A 23076-nucleotide genomic window follows, 5' to 3' on the forward strand; every position below is an offset into this window, starting at 1 on the left:
TCGTATTGCAAGACAGCATGTTGGAGGAGGTATGCTTTTGCAGTCATCTTTGGAAAATACAATCAGCCACACCCCTCCAAAATCATTCAGTACTCTCCACTTTGTCTCTGCTTTGGGCAGCTACATTTAAGGACTGTATAAAAGGGTTCCATTAACTTGTGTCTTTTCTTGTTTGCGTCCAGTCAGGAGATGTAAGGTACAGAGAAGAGTGAGTTTGGGATATGTATTCACCAAGATTCATGCTTGCAGGGCTGTTTTGAGCTTACTGTGCCAAGAACCCAAAATTGGTTAAAAAACAAACTCCTGTTCTATACATCCTTCCTTTCATATCTGTAGTGTGCAAAAAAAAAAAACAGTCCAGAGTAAAGTCTTCAAGGGCTCAGGGAGAATAATATTTTAACTTCTCCCAGGAGACTTGCTCAAAAAGAGATCATACTTACCTTTATTACAACTGCAACTGATGGATTCCAACAGGTTTGCTGATACTGGATTTTTTTAAATCACAAAATCATCTTGAAAATGATAATGAAGTAAAGAAGGAATGACTAGGTTTGGCATCAGTTGTGACTAGCAAACAGGCTATTTTTCTGGTAAAGAGCATGATCTATAATTTTAAAATTCAATATATCAAAAATGGCTTATTAAATCAAGGAGTGTTTTCTATAGTAAGAAAAGAAAAAAAAATCTAAAATTCCTGAATTCCAAGTTTAAATTTTTATTTAATTAATTAATTAATTTATATTGTGCTTTCAGTGAAAGTTTACAACTCAAGTTAATTTCTCATACAAAAATTTATACACATATTGTTATGTGACACTAGCTGCAATTCCTATAATGTGACAGCACACTCCCCCTCTCCATCCCGCATTTTCCAAGTCCATTTTCCAGCTCCTGTCCCTTCCTGCCTTCTCATCCTGCCTCCAGACAGGAGCCATCCATTTGGTCTGTGTATCTGCTCGAACTAAGAAATCAACTCTTCATTAGTATTATTTTATGTTTTATAGTCCAGTCTAATCTTTGTCTGAAGAGTGGGCTTCCCAAATGGTTTTAGTTCTGGTTAACAAAGTATCCAGGGGCCATGGCTTTGGGGGTTTCTCCAGTCTCAGTCAGACCATAAAGGTGGTATTTTTCTATGAATTTGAGTTCTGCTTCATGCTTTTCTCCTGCTCCATCAGGGACTCTCTGTTATGTTCCCTGTCAGGGCCATCACTGGTGGAAGCTGGGCACCATCTAGTTCTTCTGGTTTCAGGCTGATGGAGTCTCTGGTTTATGTGGCCCTTTGTCTCCTGGGCTAATATTTTCCTTGTGTTTTTGATGTTCTTCACGCTCCTTTGCTCCAGGTGGGTTGAGATGAACTGATGCATCTTAGATGGCTGCTTGCAAGGTTTTAAATCCCCAGATGCCACTCACCAACATGGGATGCTGAACATTGTCTTAATAAAAATTGTTATGCCAATTGACCTAAGATATCCAACCCCCTACCCCAGGAACCATGATCCCCAGACCCCAAACACAGCTACTCTGTCCCTCTAAGTGTTTGGTTGTGTTCAGGGAACCTCTTAACCTTTGGTTTAGTTCAGTTGTGCTGACTTCCCCTGTACTGTGTGTTATCCTTCCCTTCACCTAAAATGATTCTTGTCTACTATCTAGTTAGAGAATTCCTCTCTCCCTCCCTCCCCACCCTTGTAACCATCAAAAGATGTTTTCTTCTGTGTTTAAATCTTTTCTTGAGTTCTTATAATAGTGGTCTCATACAGTATTTGTTCTTTTTCAAATGATCAATTTCAGCATAATGCCCTACAGATTCATCCATGTTGTGAGAGGTCCCGCGGGTTTGTCATTATTCTTTATCATTGCGTAGTATTCCATTTTTTTTTTTTTTAGTATTCCATTGCTTGTATGTACCATAATTTGTTTATCTATTTGTCTGCTGATGGGCACTCAGGTTGTTTCCATCTTTTTGCTATTGTGAACGGTGCTGCAATGAACATGGGTGTGCATATATCTATTTGTGTGACAGCTCTTATTTATCTAGGATATATTCTAAGCAGTGGGATTGCTGAATTGTATAGTACTTCTATTTTTGGTTTTTCAAAGAAGCACCAAATGGATTTCCAAAGTGGTTATACCATTTTACATTCCCACCAGCAGTCCAAAAGGGTTCCAGTCTCTCCAAAACCTCTCCAACATTTATTATTTTGTGTTTTTTGGATTAGCGTCTGCCTTGTTTGGGTGAGGTGGTATCTTACTGCAGTTTTGATTTGCATTTCGCTAATGGCTAATGATGATGAGCATTTCCTCATGTACCTGTTAGCTGCCTGAATGCCTTCTTTGGTGAAATGTCTGTTCCTATCCTTCGCCCATTTTTTAATTGGTTTATTGGTCTTTTTGCTGTTGAGGTGTTGCAGTATCCTGTAGATTTTAGAGATTAGACCCTTATCGGATATGTCATAGCCAAAATGTTTTTCCCTATCTCTAGGTTCTCTTTTCACTCTTTTGTTAAAGCCTTTTGATGAGCCTAAGTGTTTGATTTTTAGGAGTTTCCAGTTATCTAGTTTCTCTTCTGGTGTTTGTACATTTTTAGTTATGTTTTTTATTCTGTTTATGCCATGTATTAGGGCTCCTAGTGCTGCCCCTATTTTTCTTCCATGATCTTTATCATTTTAGATTTTAGATTTAGGCCTTTGAACCATTTTGAGTTAGTTTTTGTACACCATGCTAGGTATAGGTCTTGTTTCATTTTTGCAGGTGGATATCCACTTATGCTAGCACCGTTTGTTAAAGAAACTGCCTTTTCCCCATTTAACAGACTTTGGGCCTTTGTCAAATATCAGCTGCACATAGGTGGATGAATTTATGTCTGGGTTCTCAATTCTGTTCCATTGGTCTATGTATCTGTTGTTGTAATAGTACCAGCCTGTTTTGACTACTGTGGTGGTATAATAGGTTGTAAAATCAGGTAGTGCGAGGCCTCCCACTTTGTTTTTCTTCTTCAGTAATGCTTTACTTATCCAGGGCCTCTTCCCTTTCCATATTAAGTTGGTGATTTGTTTCTCCATCTCATTAAAAAATGTCGTTGGAATTTGGATCAGGATTGCATCGTATCTATAGATCGCTTTGGGTAGAACTGACATTTTCACAATGTTGAGTTTTCCTGTCTATGAGTAAGGTATGTTTTTCCACTTATAGAGGTCTTTTTTAGTTTCCTGCAGTAGTCTTGTAGTTTTCTTTGTATAGGTCTTTTATGTCTCTCGTTGGATTTCTTCCTAAGTATTTTATCTTCATGGGGGCTATTGTAAATGGTATATTGATTTGGTGATTCCTCTTTGAAGGTTTCTTTGTTGGTGTAGAGGAATCCAAATGATTTTTCTATGTTTATCTTGTATCCTGACAGTTTGCTGAAATGTTCTGTTAGTCTTCTTGTGGGTTCTTTGGGGGTTTTATGTGTATAAGACCATACTATCTGCAAGTAGAGATACTTTTACTTCTTCCATATCAATTTGGATGCCCTTTATTTCTTTTTCTAACCTAATTGCTCTGGCTAGGGCCTCCAGCACAATGTTGAATTAGAGTGATAATAAACGGCATCCTTGTCTGGTTCCTCTTCTCAAGGGGAATGCTTTCAGGCTTTCTCCATTTAGGATGACGTAGGGTGTTGGCTTTGTAAAAATGTCCTTTATTATGTTGAGGAGTTTCCCTTCTGTTCCTATTTTGCTGGGAGTTTTTATCATGAATGGGTGTTGGGCTTTGTCAAAAAAAAAAAAACTAGTGCCATTGTCAAATGCCTTTCTAATTCAATTGATAAGATCATGTGGTTCTTGTCTTTTATTTATATGGTAGATTACATTGATTGTTTTTCTAATGTTGAACCATCCCTGAATACCTGGTATGAATCCTGCTTGGTCATGGTGAATTATTTTTTTGACATGTTTTTCAATTCCCTTGGCTAGAATTTTGTTGAGGATTTTTGTGTCTGTGTTCATGTTCATTGGTCTGTAATTTTCTTTTTTTTGTGGTGTCTTTACCTGGTTTTGGTATCAGGGTTATGCTGGCTTCAGAGAATGAATCCAGGAGTATTCCATCTTTTTCTATGCTCTGTAAGACTTTTTAGTAGTAGTGGTGATATTGCCCATGTCATTTCTTATTCCAGTTATTTTCTGCCTCTCCTGTTTTCTTTTGTCAGTTTGGCCAATGGTCTATCGATTTTGTTGATCTTTTCAAAGAACCAGCTTTTGGTCTTATTTACTCAATTATTCTTCTCATCTCTATTTCATTTATTTCTGCTATAATTTTTATTATTTGCTTTCTTTCGGTGCCCGAGAGCTACTTTTGCTGCTCTTTTACTATTTCTTCAAGTTGTAGGGTTAATGTTTTGATTTTGGCCCTTTTGTCTTTTTCTATGCATGCATTTATTACTTTAAATTGACCTCTGAAGTACTGCTTTTGCTGTATTCCAGACATTCTGGTAGGATGTATGTGTTTTCATTCTCTTTTGATTCTATGAATGTCTTTATTCTAACCTTGATTTCTTCTCTAGCCCAGTAGTTTTTGATGAAGGTATTGTTCAGTCTGCATATATATATTTATTTTTTTTTTTTCCTCACTTTTTCTGTTATTGATTTCTACTTTTATGGCTTTATGGTCAGAAAAAGATGCTTTGCAATATTTCAATGTTTTCAATTCTTTTAAGGCTTGCTTTGTGGCCTAATATGTAGTCTATTCTGGAGAATATTCCATGTGTGTTGGAAAAGAAAGTATACTTGGGTGGAGTATTCTGTATATGTCTATGACGTCAAGTTGGTTGATTGTGGCATTTTAATCTTCCGTGTCTTTATTGAGCTTCTTTCTAGATGTTCTATCCTTCCCTGAAATTCGTGTGTTGAAGTCTCTACTACTACTGTGGAGCTGTTATTTCTCTTTTCAGTGCTGTTAAGAGTTTGTTTTATGTATTTTGGTGCCCTGTCACTGGGTGCATATATATTTATTATGTTATGTCCTCCAGGTGTACTGATCCTTTAATCATTATATAGTGCCCTGCCTTACCCTTTATAGTGGATTTTACTTTAAAGTCAATTTTGTCAGAGATTAATATTGCCACTCCTGCTCTTTTTTGATTGTTGTTTGCTTGATTTTTTTTTTTCCATCCTTTTGAGTTTTAGTTTGTTTGTGTCTTTGAGTCAAACGTGTGTCTCTCGTAGGTAGCATATAGAAGGATCATGGTTTTTTATTCATTCTGCAAAGCTCTTTCTCTTTATTGGTGCATTTAGTCTATTTACACTCGGTGTAACTATTGATTGGTATTAGTTTAGTGCTGTCATTTTGATGTATTTTTGTGTGTGTGGTGTGGACGGTTTCTTTGCTCCACTTAATTTTCTATGCTGAGTTGTTTTTCTTAGTGTATTTTCATCTTTTTCATTGTTGATTTTTTATTTACTGAGTCTTTCTGTTTTCTTCTTTTTTATTTTGATGTGTAGATCTGTTTCAATGGGGTTTTTTTTAGGTCTGTTAGTTTCCTTTGTGGTTACTTTAAAATTCACCTCTATTTTTCTAAGTTGAAGCAATCTTTTTTTTATTCCTTGATATCGCTTTAACTTCTTCTCCATATGAAAGTTCTATGACTACACTATTTAGTCCTTCTTTTCTCTTTTAATTTTTTCATCTTTTACATATTGACATCTCTGTTTCCCTATTTTCAGTGTTTTAGCTTTAACTTATTTTTGTGTCTTCGCTACTTGTTGGATATCTGATTGTTTTGTCCTGTATTCTAGTCTTGGGTTGTTATCTGATGTTACTGATTCTACAGATGGAGGACTCCTTTTAGTGTTTCTTGTAATTTTGGTTTGATTTTTATAAATTTTCTTAGCTGCTGTTTATCTGGAATTGCCCTAATTTCACCTTCATATTTGAGAGATAGGTTTGTTGGATATGTAATTCTTGGCTTTTTTTGTTTTCCTTGAAGTCTTGATATATGTCATCCAATTGCCTTCTTGCCTTATGGTTTCTGCTGAGTAGTCAGAGTTTAGTTTTATTGACCTTCCTTTGTAGATGGCTTTTCGTTTATCCCCAGCTGCTTTAAAATTCTCTCTTTATCTTTGGTTTTGGCAAATTTGATTATAATATGTGTTGGTGACTTTCTTTTGGGATCTAGCCTGTAGAGGGTTCGATGAGCTTCTTGCATAGATATCTTCTCAACTTTCACAATATCAGGGAAGTTTTCTTGTCAGCAAATTTTCAACTATTCTCTCTGTATTTTCTGTTATCCCTCCTGTTCTGGTATACCAATCACTCGTAGGATATTCCTCTTGATAGAATCCCACATAATTTTTAGGGTTTCTTCATTTTTTAAAACTCTTTTATCTGATTTTTCCTCAAATAAGTTGGTGTCAAGTGCTTTATCATCAATCTCACTAGTTCTGGCATCCATTGCCTCAATTCTACTCCTTTGACTTTCTATTGAGTTGCCTAATTCTGAAGTTTTATTGTAACCTTTTGCATTTCTATTTGCTGCCTCGCTATGGATTCTAGCAGCCTGTTAAATTTGTCATTCTGCTCTTGTACAGCTGCACATATGCCCAAATAGGCTAGGCGTGTGAAGTATTTTGATTACTGGTGTCTTTAAACTCTTATGTCCGGTCACCAGGTGGTTTGAGCTGCTACTAGATGTGTGAGCCCAGAAGTCCATTTACTTTTCTTGTGGGGATTTAGCTCAGGCATCCAGGTCATTGGTCACTAAGCATGTGGTGGAGGCTCTCACCTACCATCCTAGACAGGCCAGGCTATGTACGGGTGATTGGAGCAGGAACAGGTATCTGGCTGCAGTATGGGGTTATGTGCTAAGGAAAGTAGGGGGCTGACAGCTGCCACTGAGTGCCTGGTGGAGGCACATCCTTGGTCCCCTAGAGTGCATAGGTGAGTAGGTATTGCAGCCAGACTTTGGGCACCCAATGCTATTGGCTGTAAGGACTGGGAGGCACCACTTATTTTTGGACCCTTCTGAATTTAAAATTTTAAATTACACAAAACAAACCATCCATTCTTCACATTGTTATTCATGTTCAGATCAATCAAGTGTTAGAATTAAATATTATGTCTTACAAATGAAAAGGCTTTCTTTCTTGAAATTGGAGTATAAAATCTAAGCCAGCATGAATTACAAATAAATAATAAAAAGACAAATAGCTCAATTAGAAATTGGCAAAGGGCTTGACTAGGCATTTCTCCAAAGATATGCAAATGGCCAATAAGCACATGCAAAAATGTTCAACAACATTAGCCATTAGTCTGATACAAGTCAAAACCACAATTACATGCCACTTCATACCCACCATCACAGCCATAATAAAGAAGGCAGATAATAATAAGTGTTGGCCAGGATTTGGAGAAATTGGAAGCCTCGTATGCTACTGGTGGGAATGTAAAATGGTCCTGCCACTTTGGAAAACAGTTTGGCAGTTCCTCAAATGGTTATACACAGAGTTAGCATATTATCCAGCTATTCTATTCCTAGGTATATACCTAGGAGAAATGAAAACATAAGTCCACACAAAAACTTGTGAGTGAATAGTCATAGTGCCTTTATCAATAACAGCCAAAAAGTGGAACAACTCAAATGTTCATGAACTGATGGATATACAAAATGTGGTTTATCTATAAAAGGGAATATTACTCCACAATAAAAAGTAATGAAGTACTGATACTGCATGGATGAACCTTGAATACACTGTTCTAAATGAAAGAAGCCAGTCTTAAAAGACCACATATTATATGATTTCATTTATATGAAATATACGGAACAGGCACATCTATACCAAAAAAACCAAACTCATTGCCATCAATTCAAATACGACTCATAAGTGGAGTACAGGGCATTTTTCAGGAAGTTAAACTATTCTGTAGGATACTGTAATGGTGGGCATGTAATATTACACATTTGTCAAAACCCATCAGACTGACTGATGAGTCCTAATGTAAACTATGGACATTAGTTAAATATAATGTGTCGGTATTGGTTCATCAGTTGTAACAAACATAACATACCAATGTAAGATGCTAATAACCGGAAAAACTGTGAGCAGAAGGTACATGAAGGCTCTGTACCTCATGCACAATTTGTTTGTACACCTAAAACTTCTCCAAAATATAAACCGTATTTAGAAAAAAAAAACATCAGAGTATTACCACAAGTAGTTTTTGGAATAAGTACTTTGTCTCAGGTCAGATTAGTGCTCTGCCTCAGATTTAAAATACACATATCATCTTTTACATAGTTTTATATTCTAATAAACCAAAACCAAACCCATTGTCGTCAAGTCAATTCCAACCCACAGCAACCCTATAGGACAGAGCATAACTGCCCCCATAGGGTTTCCAAGGAGTGGCTAGTGGATACGGACTGCCAACCTTTTGGTTAGCAGCCAAGCTCTTAACCACTGTGCCACCAAGGCTCTTTCTATTGTGATAGAAGTGTTATTTTCAAATGTCCAGTCTTTACACACAAATAATTCCGTGAAATCAATCAATTCAAAGTGACCATATCATATTATTACACACAAGGATCGCTTTCAAGGATATTCTTTTCTACTTTCAAGAGCTGGAAAATACATCAAGCCTCAAGCTCACGAGAAGCTGCCACAACTAGAGTGAGACTATGGCCTGTGGGAGATAAATCATATTGAAGTGAGCCAGTTAAGCGAATGGCAGATTTGTTGTCACAGCTAAACTTCTTATTGCTTCCAGTGACTTTTATCCACACATTCTAATTCATCATAGATTCAATTCCACAAAATGTTTGCAAAGCTTTATAGCTTGGCTCTAGACATTTTTCATTCCTTAAACACCCATACCACATCAGGTATATCAAAGTATATCAGTTTCAACATTCTACACTATATATTGAACTTCCATCCTATAGGATGTTTGAAGTTCAAAAGTTTTTACATTCAGTGTGTCCCCATCATATTGGATGTTTCAGTTCAAAAGTAAGTTTATTAGGCAAGTCAGAATTATCCATAAAACCCCAAAACCAAGCCAGTTGCTGTCAAATTGATTCCAACTCAAGGTGACCCTGGTATCCCTTAAATCTTAAATTGCCAGGCTTTAAGTTTTTTTTTTTTTTTTTAAGTCCTTAGATGCTTCTCAGTCAATAGTGTTCTTTTGTTTCTCTTGAACTTTGGACTGTTGCCCCCCTTTTCCTGTTAGTTGGAGCTAATCTCTAAGTTAAAGTAGTGAAAGAAAGATATTATCCTGGGGTCAATAATGATGTATCTCTCTCCCTTCTCCTGTCTCTCTCTCTTCCCCTGCCTCTTTCTCTCTCTCTTTCTCTCTCTCTCTCTGTTTTGGCTGAGTGCATTTGGCTGAGTTGAACTTGCTTTGTTAAATGTGGAATGACCAAACGTTAGGAGTCCCTGGGTGGTACAGATGACTTGTTAAGTGCTCAATTAATAGCCGAGAGGTTGGCAGTTCAAAACTACCCAGAGCCACCTTAGAAGAAAGGCCTGGTGATCTCCTTCTGAAAGGTCACAGCATTGAAAACCCTACAGAGCATTTCTACTCTGCACACATGGTGTCATCGTGAATCAGAACTGACTTGATGGCAGCTGACAATAATATGAGAAAATGTTACTGTATATATATTACTGGAAAATGAATAAGGAAGACCGAAGAATTGACACCTTTGAATTGTGGCGTTGGCGAAGAATATTGAATATACCATGGACTGCCAAAAGAACGAACAAATCTGTCTTGGAAGAAGTACAACCAGAATGCTCCTTAGAGCAAAGATGGCGAGACTGAGTCTTACATACTTTGGACATCTTGTCAGGAGAGATTAGTCCCTGGAGAAGGACATCATGCTTGGCAGAGTATAGAGTCAGCAAAAAAGAGGAAGACCCTCAATGAGGTAGATTGACACAGTGGCTGCAACAATGAGCTCAAGCATAACAATGATTGTAAGGACCTAGCAGTGTTTCATTCTGTTGTGCATAGGGTTGCTATGAGTTGGAACCGACTCGATGGCACCTAACAACAACAACAACATATATTACTGGGCTTGAGTCTTATAACTATGTATATGTGAAATGAAAGTATATATGTGTGACTGTATACACTCTTACCAATGTATGCACAATTACATATTATATATCAAGGTATCTAGACATTTATAGGGACCTTACCAGATGGAATATACAGGAGTTCAAGTTGACTACATCTGTGAAAAGAGATGATGGAAAAACTCAATATCATCAGAACAAGGCCGGGGCCAACTGCAGAACAGACCATCAACTGCTCATATGCAAGTTCGAGTTGAAGCTGACGACAATTAAAAAAAGTCCGCAAGAGCCAAAATATGACCTTGAGTATATCCTATTGAATTTAGAGACTGACCATCACGAGAATAGATTTTACACATTGAACACTAATGACTGAAGACTACACGAGTTGTGGGATGATGTCAATGACACTATACATGAAGAAAGCAAAAGGTCATTAAAAAGACAGGAAAGAAAGAAAAGACCAAAATAGATGTCAGAAGAGACTCTGGAACTTGCTCTTGAATTTAAAGCAGCTAAAACGAATGGAAGAAACGAAGTAGAGCTGAACAGATGATTTCAAGCGGCAGCTTGAGAAGACAAAGTATTATAATGAAAAGTGCAAAGAGCTGGCATTAGAAAACCAAAAGGGAAGAACTAGCTCAGAATTTCTCAAGCTGAAAGAACTGAAGAAAAAATGCAAGGCTTGAATTGCAATATTTAAGGATTCTATAGGCAAAAAAATAAATAAATAAAAAATAAAAAAATTTATTTTTTTATAGGCAAAATGGAAACCCTGGTGGCATAGTGGCTAAGTGCTACAGCTGCTAACCAAAGGGTCGGCAGCTCGAATCCACCAGGCACTCCTTGGAAACTCTATGGGGCAGCTCTACTCTGTCCTATAGGGTCGCTATGAGTCAGAATTGACTTGATGGCAACGGGTTTTGGGTTATAGGCAAAATATTAAATGATACAGGAAGCATCAAAAGAAGACAGAAGGAATACACAGAGTCGCTGTATCAAAAAGAATTGGTCAACATTCAATCATTTCAGGAGGCAGCATAAGATCAAGAACTGATGGTATCGACGGAAAAAGCTGCACTGAAGGCATTGGCAAAAAACAAGGTTCCAGGAATTGGAAGAGTACCAATTGAGATGTTTCAACAAACATGCAATGCTGGAAGCATTCACTTGTCTCTGCCAAGAAATTTGTGCCCACTTTTCCTTGTGACCTGTCCTCTTGGCATCCATGGATCTTTGGACAACTGGTGCCCCTGTTTTGTTGATGCCCTAAGCATGTGCTTATCTTGCTTATTGGGTAATCCGTCCCTGGACTCACCTACTGTCATCATCTTACAACAGTGTCTAGAGCTTATGTGTATCTGAACACAAATCCCCCACTTTTTTAGTTAACTTCACTATGGTGCCTCTTACTGAGATTTGCTTGGCAACCAGTAGGCTTAAGAGGAAGCCTTTTACAGCTGGCTTGATTTTATGACTTTGATTTGTTCATTAGGCACAGGCTGAAGCCTGTCTTTGGACCCATATTTCTCCTTTGTGATGTGCCAATTTGTTTTACTAAACTTTTCTTACTATGTCTACTGTCATCACGCTCGTTTGCCATGATGTTCAAGTCGACACAAGAGATTTGTTTCAGCTTTTTAAGCTTCTGAATTTTTCCCTAAAGCTGTGTGTTTTTGAAAACTCACAAATGAGTACTGAATACCTCATATAGTCCCAAAGATAACTAACAGAATTGGTTGAAAAGACTGAGCTGGACTTTCCATGATCTAAACCACCCTTCCCATTTTATAAATGAGGCTCTTACTATCCACTTCTTGAAGCAACTTTCCCATTTACCAGTCTCCTCCCTTGCATCTTGTTGCTTTTGAAAACAGGGGGTATATTCATGAACATACTGAGATAAATGATAAGCAGACTTTTTAGTTATTAATGTGAGTGCTGCAATGAATACACAATCAGAGAACAAGGGTTGTTATATGATTCCCTTCTCATGCAACAGAAAAACCATTTACTTAATTGCCTGTGCTTGAGGGTAATGTCGTTTTGTACGGCTTACCGTTTTATACTGATTGGACAATATTAAGTTACTAATGGCACAAGTCAATAAAACAAATTCATAGGCCATGAACTAGCATGTTAGGAAAAGGACAGAATTGGCAAGCGATAGCATTAATTTATGAAATTTCACGTTTCAGATACCTGCTTCTTGTACAGCAATGACTTTATGCCTTACGAAGAACTTTTTCAGGGCTGCATAAACCACGAGTAGTTAAATTACATTATAAACTCGGATATTCCTAACTCTAAGCCCCTTTTACAGAAAGTGAAAATCCAACTCAGTCTTAGTGAGTATTTCCCAGAGACTGTTTGATTAGAATCAAACTACTTTGGACTTTCATTCCTCTAATGTGTATTTACTTAGCATTAACAAAGATGGAGGGCACTGAGTTGGGTAAGATATTATCAACAGCTTATAGACCAGCTGATAAAGCCTAAAGGTAATTATCTACAATATTCAACAAAGGTAACTAATGTTTCCAATGAAATTCTATGTCTAATAATTAAAATTAAAAGTACAGCTGGTTTAGAGGAGAAGCCTTCTGCAGATTGGTAAAGGGGATTTTATGAAGGTATCATTTCAGTCTTTTGTCCTTTCCCTTGCCACCTGCCCAGGGAAAGGTAGATGACAGAAGACCCTCACTATGGAGTAGAGAGCTGACTGAGAGTACCAGCATGTGTCTTTTCCTGTTGGATTAAAATAACAAGTTTTTTTTTTTTGATTAGCATTTAAAGCAATACTAGCAGAAATGCTAAAGGGTGGTAGAAACTGGGGAAGTTCTGGTAAGCCTGGGACTGGTCAGAACAATTCAAAGCTCGGACCTCTAAAAAATGTGAATTAGGCAGATGGTTGAAAACAGAAATGGTTACTGAAATTGTACTTAATTGTAATTAGGTATCTAAACATCTTCATTTTTTTTTCTTTTAAAATAGCATCCTTTCAAATTGCATAGGATCCTAATACGTTGTATAAAAAAAAAATTTTTTTTTGATACACGTATAATATGCTGACGTCAAATTAATTCTGACTCATAGCGACCCTATACGACAGAGTAGGACTGTCTCAAAGGGTTTCCAAGGCTGTAAATCTTTATGGAAGCATACTGCCACATCTTTCTCCCACATAGCATCTTGTGGGTTCCAACCGCCAACCTTTTAGTTAGCAGCCAAGTGGTTAACCACTGTGCCACCAGGCTCCTTATGTACACATACATACTTTTAATAGGTCTTTATTGAATGACTATATATGTGCTGCCCATCATATGGTTTTCTTCTTTAGGGAAGCTTACATGCTAAATCCAGACTTGACTAAGCAGCCCCTGACATCTTAGCCAAGCTTAATGAAGAAATACCTGAGTCAATGCAAACAGCCTGCAAAGGAGACTGGCTTTCAATCTGGATTCACAGATGTGACATGGGCTGTAAAGGCTGTCTGGTTTCCCAGCACTGAGTCTTCTTAAACAAATCCACAGAAAGGGTCAACTTTTCCTCCAAATCTACAATTTTTTTCTCACATAGGACCATCATAATTGAGGGGAGAGAACAGAACATTAGAAAGCACTTAAACTTTGGGGACACGCAAGTCTAAGCTTGAATATAAGCTCCACCACTAAGTAGCTGCGTGACCCTGGGCAAGTTCATATACTCTTCTAATCCCCATTTTGTGTATCTGTGAAATGGAGATTCTTACTAGGAATGTCCAGTGCTACTGTGAGCATTCCTGGGGATGAAGTACCTGGCCTGATACATAGGGGGTGTTTAACAAGTTGTGACTTCCCTCCCACTTCATCATAAATAGGTCACATGGAAAGTAAAAACCTGTATAAGAAAAGTGTCCCTTCCATGGGATACTAAAAACAAAATTATCATGAATAATAATAACTTTTAATATAAACAAACATACCCATTCAAAAAAACCCACAACCATCAAGTCAATTCGGACTCATAGCAACCCTATATGATAGATTAAACCTGCCCATAGGGTTTCCAAGGCTGTAAATCTTTTTGGAATCAGATCAGATTGCCATATCTGTTCCTGCAGAGCGGCTGTTGTGTTCAAACTGCTGACCTTTTGGTTAGCAGCCAAGTGCTTAACCACTGCACCACCAAGTCACAAAAAACTTGCTGCCGTTCAGTCAATTCTGACTCATAGCAACCCTGTAAGACACAGTAGAACTACCCTGTACAATTTCCGAGGAGTGCCTGATGGATTCGAACTGCCGGCCTTTTGGTTAGCAGCCGTAGGTCTTAAACCCTATATCACTGGCGTTTCCATGCATAACTTTAACGAAAATTATAAATTATAGGTCAGAGTAAATGTGCACACTTTCTGGTAATTATAAAAAATAACATTAGATCACAACAGAATTGAGAGTGTCTGTTATTACTCATTTAACCAACATTTCTCCAGCATCGCCTATGTGTCAGATGTTTGTTTAGAGACAAGGTATCAGAGCACCACACAATTTAAGAAGCATAAAGAAAGCATTACAACTTACCCCACCGACTTTCTCAAAGTGAGATCCTTCTTTCTTAAAATCTGTGAGGGCCCCATTGAAATACCAGGTAAACATGATGTCTAACAGGGGGTCGTGTTGTACCTGGCAAGGCAAAATGACACTTTCGCCAACTGAGACATCCATGTTTGAAGGTGCCAAAGTTATTCTCGTTGGTTCTATTGGGGAAAAAAATTGTTAAAGTGAAACTTATAGCATTTTTACTGTGAGGAAAACAATTTACACAGCCAGATTGTTAATCACTGTATGTGTGTGTGTTCATATATACACATGTACACACACACACACACATATAAGTACAGGCTACCAGGTTAAAGTATAGACAATTTGATGCAGAGCTATTACACATTTCATTGGATCCACAGATTCTTGTTACACGAATGAGAATACCTGAGTTGAAATATCAAAGTCATCTGTAAACAGTGGTCATAAGACTATTACGAAACCAATTTCAACTTAGTTTTGTGAAATACAGGGGTAGAAAGTGAAACCACTGTGTTTTCTCCAACTTTGAATGACTGGCAAATACAATACTACCAACATAAATAAGAAATAGGCCCAAACATTTAAGGTTACCATGGATTTGAAAGACACAAAAGATAGTTAGAATGGTTAAAACAAAACAAAAAAGGAATACTACGTTAAGGTGTTACTTCATGCCTGTTACTTCCCCCAGTGCAAGTGTCTATATGTACATTGCCTTCTCCCTGTCATCCCCATAGCCCTTCCATTCATAGTGAACTAAACTTCTGAGGATGCCACTTTTCCACAGCTCCTCCTCGTTTCTTTCCTCCGTGTTGCAGCGGAAGTCCTCAAGAGTCATCTATATATGTTGTCTGCTATTCCTCTATTAAATTCTCTCTTTAACCCATTCCAGTCAGGTTTCCCCCACCCCCAAACCACCTGCTCTCATCAAAGTCACCAATAACCCTTCCACTAATCCCAATGATGAATCTTTGGTCTCATTTTACTCGACCTCAGCAGCATCTGCTACACTTGATCACGGTCTTCTCCTTACTCATTTTCTTTACTTAGTTTCTGCAACATCACACTCTTTCTTTTCTCCTACCATGCTGGTCACTCCATTTCTGTCTCCTTTTATGGTTCCTTTCTTTTCTCAAACTTCATAATGTTACCGTGTCTCAAGCTTAGTCCTTGGTCTTTTTTATTCTCTGTATTCATCACTGTCTTGGTGATTTCATCTAGTCCTAATAATTCCTGAATGTTTGTCTCCATCCTTGACCTTTCTCCCCAAATGCAAATTCATACCTACTCAACAGCTCCACTTGGGTGTTGTGAGAGATATTAATGTTGTTCAACACTATTTCCCATTTTCCTCTTCCAGAGCAGAGTAGAAGTAAATTCTTAACCCCTTTGAATTCTGGCATAGTCATGAGTATAATCAGAAGTTATGCATGGCACTGGCAGGCAGACATCTGGAAGAACTAACGGGCAGTCATACTTGTCTTCTTCTTCCTTCTAGGGTGACAGGCAACACGTCAGATGGTGGAGGTACTGGAACCTTCATTCCTGAGTGAGGAGCCACTGTGGACTTGCAGCATGAGCAAAAGTATTTTACTACAGAATACCCTGGTCTGCTTTATGAACACTGAATCCAATAAACATCTCAAACGTAATACCTCCAAAACTGAACCCCTGATCGTCTTTCTCTCCAAACCTGTCTAGTCTCCAGCCTTTCCCATCTAAGCTCACCAAACACCCTGCAGCCTCCTTTCTTTCTCTTGGACCTCGAATCTAATCTGTCAGTAAATCCTGGTGACTCTACATATAGAATATATGCAGTCTGATCCCTTCTCTTCCACTCCTCTGCTGCTCCCTTCATTTGGGCCATTATCACCTCCTGCCTAGAATCCCGCAATGGCCTCTGAGACCTCCCCAGTTTCCACCCTTGGCTCCCCACAGTCTGTTCTCAACACAGCAGCTAGAGTCATCCGTTAACAATGTATTCCAGATCATGTCATTCTTGCTCAAAACCTTGCATCGGTTCCACTTTTCATTCCAGCGAAGGCCTACAGTCCTAGCAATGGTCTTCAAGGCCCCAATGTGATTGCTCCCTAGAAAGCTGTTGGTTCACTGCTTCATGTCCAGTAAATCTTTGTTCAAATTCCTCCTCTGGAATGAGCCCTACTCTGATCACCCACATCATGCTCCAGCTTGCCTTTCTCCATACACTCCTCTTTACTTTCTCAATTTGTAATTTTTTCCTTCTAATAATTAACTGATTTACTACTCCTATTTCTTATGTTCTTTCTTCCTCTGGTAGACTGTAAGATCTAGGAGGGCAGTATCTGTCAGTTAACTGATACAGCTCAAGCACCTGGGCCATAGTAGGTGCTCAAATTTTTTTTGTGAATGAACAAATGAATAAAGTATATCTAACACTCTAAGCAATGCTTGCTGATATCAAGGATTATTCCATGGGCTCTAGCATCTCCAAAAAAAAAATCAAAGATAATGAAAAAGTATACCTAAAGGACATGACATAATAGGAGAGCATAAAATAAAATTCAATATCAGCATTTGCTATTAGTAATTCTTATTGCCCTTCATCACAGCACAGTAACTAATTGTTCCTAGGTACACACTGTGCTGTGCTAAAGAAACATTAAGAATTGTACTCTTGATTTTTTTTTTTTTTACCTCTTAAAAATAACACAAGTGCAAACACCAGTTCTACCTTCATAGGAAACTGCATATTATGAAAAACACACACTTTCTTTGACCTTAATAATATCATCAGCAGTATTCCTAAGTGAAGGAGCTTTTAAGAAATGCATGTACCTGTAACAACCAAACGTGTTGTGCCATTTGCTTTCCCAAACTGGTTTTCCGCTATGCAGGTATAAGATCCAACATCAGCTTTAGTCACATTGGTTATTTTGAGTCCGCTGTCCTTTAAAAAAGAAATTCTAAAAGAAATATAAATTAGACAAATAAACATATAATAGTGGGTTTTTCCAAATAAATAGCAAGCTTTTTATAGGGTAAGTGGCCTTAAGCTAATATTTTTAAGGCATGATAAACTAGCCTTAGCTTTCTTGGAAACAAAGAAAATTAAAAGTAAACTCACACACACACAGCTGAGTGAGAAAAGATACTCCAACAATTCAAACATGATATTTTTAAGCAGCATTACTTAACAGCATTACTTAACATTGCACCTAATTTTGGGATTGCCTTATCAAATCAAAGAAGTGTGAAATGTTTTCCAAAAACATATGGTGTGGTATATTACTCATGGGTTGGCTTTATCAGTTTGGAGAAAATTAAAAGTTGACATGACAAAATTTCCCTTAAATTTTAAATAGTATATGAGAAATAAGAAATTTGCTTGCATTTCATTATGAATTAGGACAGTTACACCTGACCCAAACAAAACCCAAATTTTGCAAAAGAACTTTTGCATGGTCACCTGAGATTTATTGCAAAGAACCCAGGGAACCAAAATGAACATAACTTGAGAATTTCTGAGCATATACATAAAGTCCTTAAAGCTTTAGTATTAAAAAAAAAACCACTGCCATTGAGTCGATTCCGGCTCATAACGACCCTATAGTATAACTAATTAATTAAGGAAGAAAAAAGAAAAGACTGGCAATCTGCTTTCATAAAGATTAAGGCAAAGGAAACCCTATGGAGCTTAGTTCTACTCTGTATCACATGAGGTTGTCATAAGTCATAATTGACTACAACAGATTTGGTTTGTTTTTTGTTTTTTATATAATGAGTCCATTAACAGTTGTCAGGCATATTGTGAGCAAGACAGAAGTCCCTACCTTCATGGGAATGATATTCTGGTGGGTGGCATATACAACAAGCAACTAAATAAATAAATATGATAATTTCAGGTTGTTCAGAGGTACTCTGAAGGAGATAGGGGAATATAATAGAGTACTACTTTAGCCATTGTTACCATACTAGGCGCTTCAGAGAATCTTCTCAAGAGAGGTGACATCTGAACTTAGAAGAAGAATGAGAAGGGGCTAACCTATCAGTCCATTTCCTCTATCTTTACAACCCAACTTGTCAACCCATAACTATATGAATTCCTAAAATCATCATTCTTCATGCAATGCACTTGCCACTTAGAATGCCTGTTATCATCTATGATTCATATCATTGATACGTGAGAGTCATATCTATTCAAATGATGATAAACTTCTTAAAAGGTTCATAACCCCAGCGTCAGCATGATCTTTTATACGTGAACTATGGTCAATAAACACCTCAAACGTTTGGGCTGTTCACCAGAATAGACAGGAAAGATTCAGATGGCATTAGCCTGGAGTGGAAGGTCTCAATTCAATCTCTAAATATTATCAGGTTTGTTGCAAGATTTTCAGGTGTGTGACAAGTATTTGGTTACTTGTATCAACAATGTACGTGATATGTGTGTACCCATACCCATTGCTGTCGAGTCAATTCCGACTCATAGTGACCCTATAGGACAGAGTAAACTGCCCCATAGAGTTTCCAAGGAGTGATGGATTTGAACTGCTGACCTTTTGGCTAGCAGCCATAGCACTTAACTACTACGTCACCGGGGTTTCCTGATATGTGTATCGCCTTAAATCTCCTGTCTCTCACCTTGTATTCTGGTTATAAGATCCTGAGTGAGAAGGTTATAGTGGATTCAAGCTAGCACACTGGAATCTGTTCGTGATGCTGGGTTGAGCCATCCATGAATGTCTGTTGTTTGTATAATCTGTTGTATGCGTGCATCAAGTTGTATTTAAAACAAAAGGATATGAGAACAATGGCCTTAAAAGCCAATTAAAAAACACATAGTATCATACTTCAATTTGAGGAACTAGGCAGAAGGATTAAAAGCTGCAAGAACTTCCTCCCCAGATAGCTATAAAAAGGGAGCTATATCTGATTTCCATTAGGAAAACCTGACTTTTTTGGTTATGAAATGAAAGCTGATCACTTTTCTCTAAGAGTTGATCAAAGGACTTTAAGGAAAAATTCTTTATATCTTAACTTGTCAGAGAACAAAGATTATCTTACACAGTATGTAATAATAACTGAAAAAATGAAGCCCTGTAGGCTTCATAAGTAAAAATGAATGCAAACTTTGGATACAAAGACTGGAAGATTTGAGAAACATGCAGAGTAAACTCTAATAAATGTAAATCAGATCATATAATCCCTCTTCTTTACCTGCAAAATTCTAACTTAGACCCCCTTTCTCTGACATCCTGTATCCTAAGTCTGACTCCTATCCTACAATCAGGCACTGGACCCTCTCTAATCTCATATGGCTTCATAAATTTATCCTGCACTTGCTTTTCTCCAGTCACAAAAGGTTTCTTTGGGTTTTTATTCTTCCTCTTGCCTCGAGGGCCTCTACAAAAGCCATTCCTTATGTCTGGTTAAATTGTCCACATTCTTCAGATTTCTGTCACTTCCCTAAACCCCATGGGCTGAACTAGGTCTTCCTGTATTTGATCAAAACTCCTTCTCGGCTTTCTTTATAGCACTTGGCAACTTGCAAATTATACATTTGCATGCTTATCTAATTAATGCTTTCCCCTTCTAGTAGACTGTAAAATCTCTGCAGACAGGGCTGGCGCCTAGATTGTTGTTTTTTGTACCATTGAGTTAGTTCTGACTCAGAGCAACCCCATATGACAGAATAGAACTGTCTCAAAGGGATTTCTAGGCTATGATCTTTATGGGAGCAGATCACCACATGTTTCTCCTGCTGGGTGAGTTCAAACCAACAACCTTATTCACCAGTAAATTCCTGAAGCCTTGAACAGTACCTGAGACAAAACAGATGTTACATAAATAAATTAAATACTTATTGCATGAATACATGAATGTATGCCTTTGGAGAGTCATGGTAGAACGGTGGGTATTCATTAAGACAAGTTGAAGGGCACTGAGGATTTTATGAATAAGACAGAAACAGATTCAGAAAGTGTGTAGTGTATTCATGCATATATGTAGGAGCTCCGGTGGTACAATGGTTATGCACTTGGCTGCTAACTGAAAGGTTGGTGTTCAAACCCATCTGTGGCTCTGCAGGAGAAAAGACCTGGCAATCCGCTCCCTATAGGGTCACTATGAGTCAGAATCTACTCGACAGCACATGACAACAACAAACATATGTATTTGTGTGTGTATTTTATATATATATATGAATATATATATGGAAATATGAGGTCGTAGAAGGCCAGATGAAGTTATAAATGACTCTTGTAGGATAAGAAAATTGGGAATATACCAAAATGTACTTGCACTATGGGGGAAGAAGTCAGTAGAGAGACTGAAGACAGAGAGAGGGAGGACAGAAGGGATGATGGGAGGGAAGAAGAGGGTGAGAGGGGAAACTGAGAGAAATCCTCAGAGAAGGACAGAGTATAATCAAGAGCGATGCTTTCCAACTCGTTTTGATTGCTAATTCTATCAGTAAAGGTTTTTGACCATGACCCCCCAAAAGAACAGTCCTTGACCTATAGCACTACTCAATAAAGTGTACCTATCATTATTATTTAAAGAAAAAAAAAACTGCATATTGCTGGAGATTTTAATACATAAAGAAAAAAAGCTGGGAGATGATATCAGAACATCTTGAAGACATTTAAATGGTGGGGCAAACTCATCCTTTCCGAACTACTGGGTGGAGACAGAATTGGAAGCTCCCAAAAGCTGGGAAATCTATCAGTTTCTGAGATTAGCAAGCACCAAAACAACCAAAAGTGCCTCTTTGTTGAGTGAACAAATATTGAGCTCAAATTTAGAGGTTCTGATTTGGGTACCATAAAACGGAGACAGGTACTTTCGGATATTTTCTTACGCTGTAATTTTAGTATAACAGCTAACCTTTCTCTACACATACAGAACTATTTGAAATATTGGGAGAACTCGAAATCCTTTAGTGTGTTAGCATTAGGAACTTTAAACAAGCAAACCTGTCTTCATGACCATGTCAAGCTGAGGAACAGCTTCAAAGGCAAGGCCTAACACCTTAGGAATCATGCAAAGACTCCAAAACAAATACATTGACTCTCAAAAAATGCAGATTCTGTAGGCATCATAAAATTTTGAGTTAATTGGATATTTTCTTCTTAAATTGGTTCTTCCAGTAAATTCTAAGAGGCCCACAGGGTATTGTGCACAAGATAAAAATAAACAGTATTCAATAAATGGATGGAGTAATTGTTTCTCAACAGAAAACCTTCAATAACCGATGCCTGCCTACAGAGATCCAAAGTGAAAATTTCATACCACTTCACTATAAATGAAATTGCTTTCTAAGCTTCCTGGGAACAGGTTTTTCTGTAAATAGGTAGAGCTGAAAATGTAGATAACAATGAGTGACTCTAGTCTTCCCTTTTGTAGTAAAAGAGGTTAATTATTTCACTTAACTTTGTGCAGTCCACGGTTAGTTTGGGATAAGTACACTTAATTGCTCTAAGCTGCTCTAATGATCCATGTTGTAATTCAGTGATGGCATTGAATTTATGATTCTCATGAAATCCTGTTTGCTCAGAAAGTATACTGTTGTGTAGGCAACATTGACATTTACTTTATGATGACATTTAAGCTTCCGTATTAACATGAAACCAAAAAAAAAAACCAAACCCATTGCTGTCAAGTCAATTCCGACTCACAGCGACCCTACAGGACAGACTAGAACTGCTCCAGAGGGTCTTCAAGGAGCTCCTAGTGGATTGGAACTCCCAACCTTTTGGTTAGCAGCTGTAGCTCTTAACCACTACGCCACCACGGTTTCCCATAATAACACAGTTTGTTCTGAAACGGGAAAAGTGTGGAGGATTATACACACAAGGCAGGAATTCTAAAAGTACTGTTTTCCCCTGTGTATGTTCTGAATATTACAGTAATTTATTCAGCTCAAATTTTAACAAACAAGCTGCAGTTCTACATTGTCTCAGGATGTGCATCTCAGTGGAGATGCGATCACATGAGATCCTAACGATTAAACTGCTGTACAGAAAATAACAAGGCTATTTTGGATGGCACTGTCTGAATACACGGATAAAGAGACGGATGCTTACAATTAGCTGGCAGAGAAAAGTACTCACAAGGCATATGTTATCAGATAAATAATGACAGTTAAAAAAGCAAATATATATTGACGAAAATGCATGAGAAAATACATGCCAGAGAAAAGGAGAAGAGGGTGTACGTTTTCATCTACAACTCCTCTCACCTGCTTGGCTAAATAACTTTTCCCCTTGAGTTCAAAGATAATCTGCAAACAGTATCTAGGAAATGATATTAGAATTTTTATTCTTTTAGCTGTACCACTTGGGGCTTTCTTTCTGTAAAATTCAACAGTGTTAGGTTAGTGATTTACTGGTTAGAAAATCTCCAAGGAAAAGACGGGCAGGGTGGGGAGGAACCAGCAGTTAATTATCTTATCTTTGAGTAAGCACACGGCTAATAATACCTGG

The 23076-nt window shown here is 37.7% G+C and overlaps 1 protein-coding gene across 2 annotated transcripts in view; it reads right to left on the bottom strand.

The window, feature by feature from the left end:
- The window catches only part of CNTN3 (contactin 3), a 465770-nt gene that overhangs the window by 63802 nt on the left and 378892 nt on the right, over window positions 1-23076 (bottom strand). For both annotated transcript variants that reach the window (XM_049862422.1, XM_049862421.1), the window contains exons 12-13: window positions 17429-17556; window positions 14609-14784 (exon numbers count right to left, since the gene is read on the bottom strand). In XM_049862422.1, the coding sequence (XP_049718379.1) occupies window positions 14609-14784; window positions 17429-17556 (304 nt within the window). The remainder of the gene's footprint in view (window positions 1-14608; window positions 14785-17428; window positions 17557-23076) is intronic.

The sequence above is a fragment of the Elephas maximus genome, chromosome 20, assembly GCF_024166365.1.
Source record: "Elephas maximus indicus isolate mEleMax1 chromosome 20, mEleMax1 primary haplotype, whole genome shotgun sequence".
NCBI classification, from domain to species: Eukaryota; Metazoa; Chordata; class Mammalia; order Proboscidea; family Elephantidae; genus Elephas; species Elephas maximus.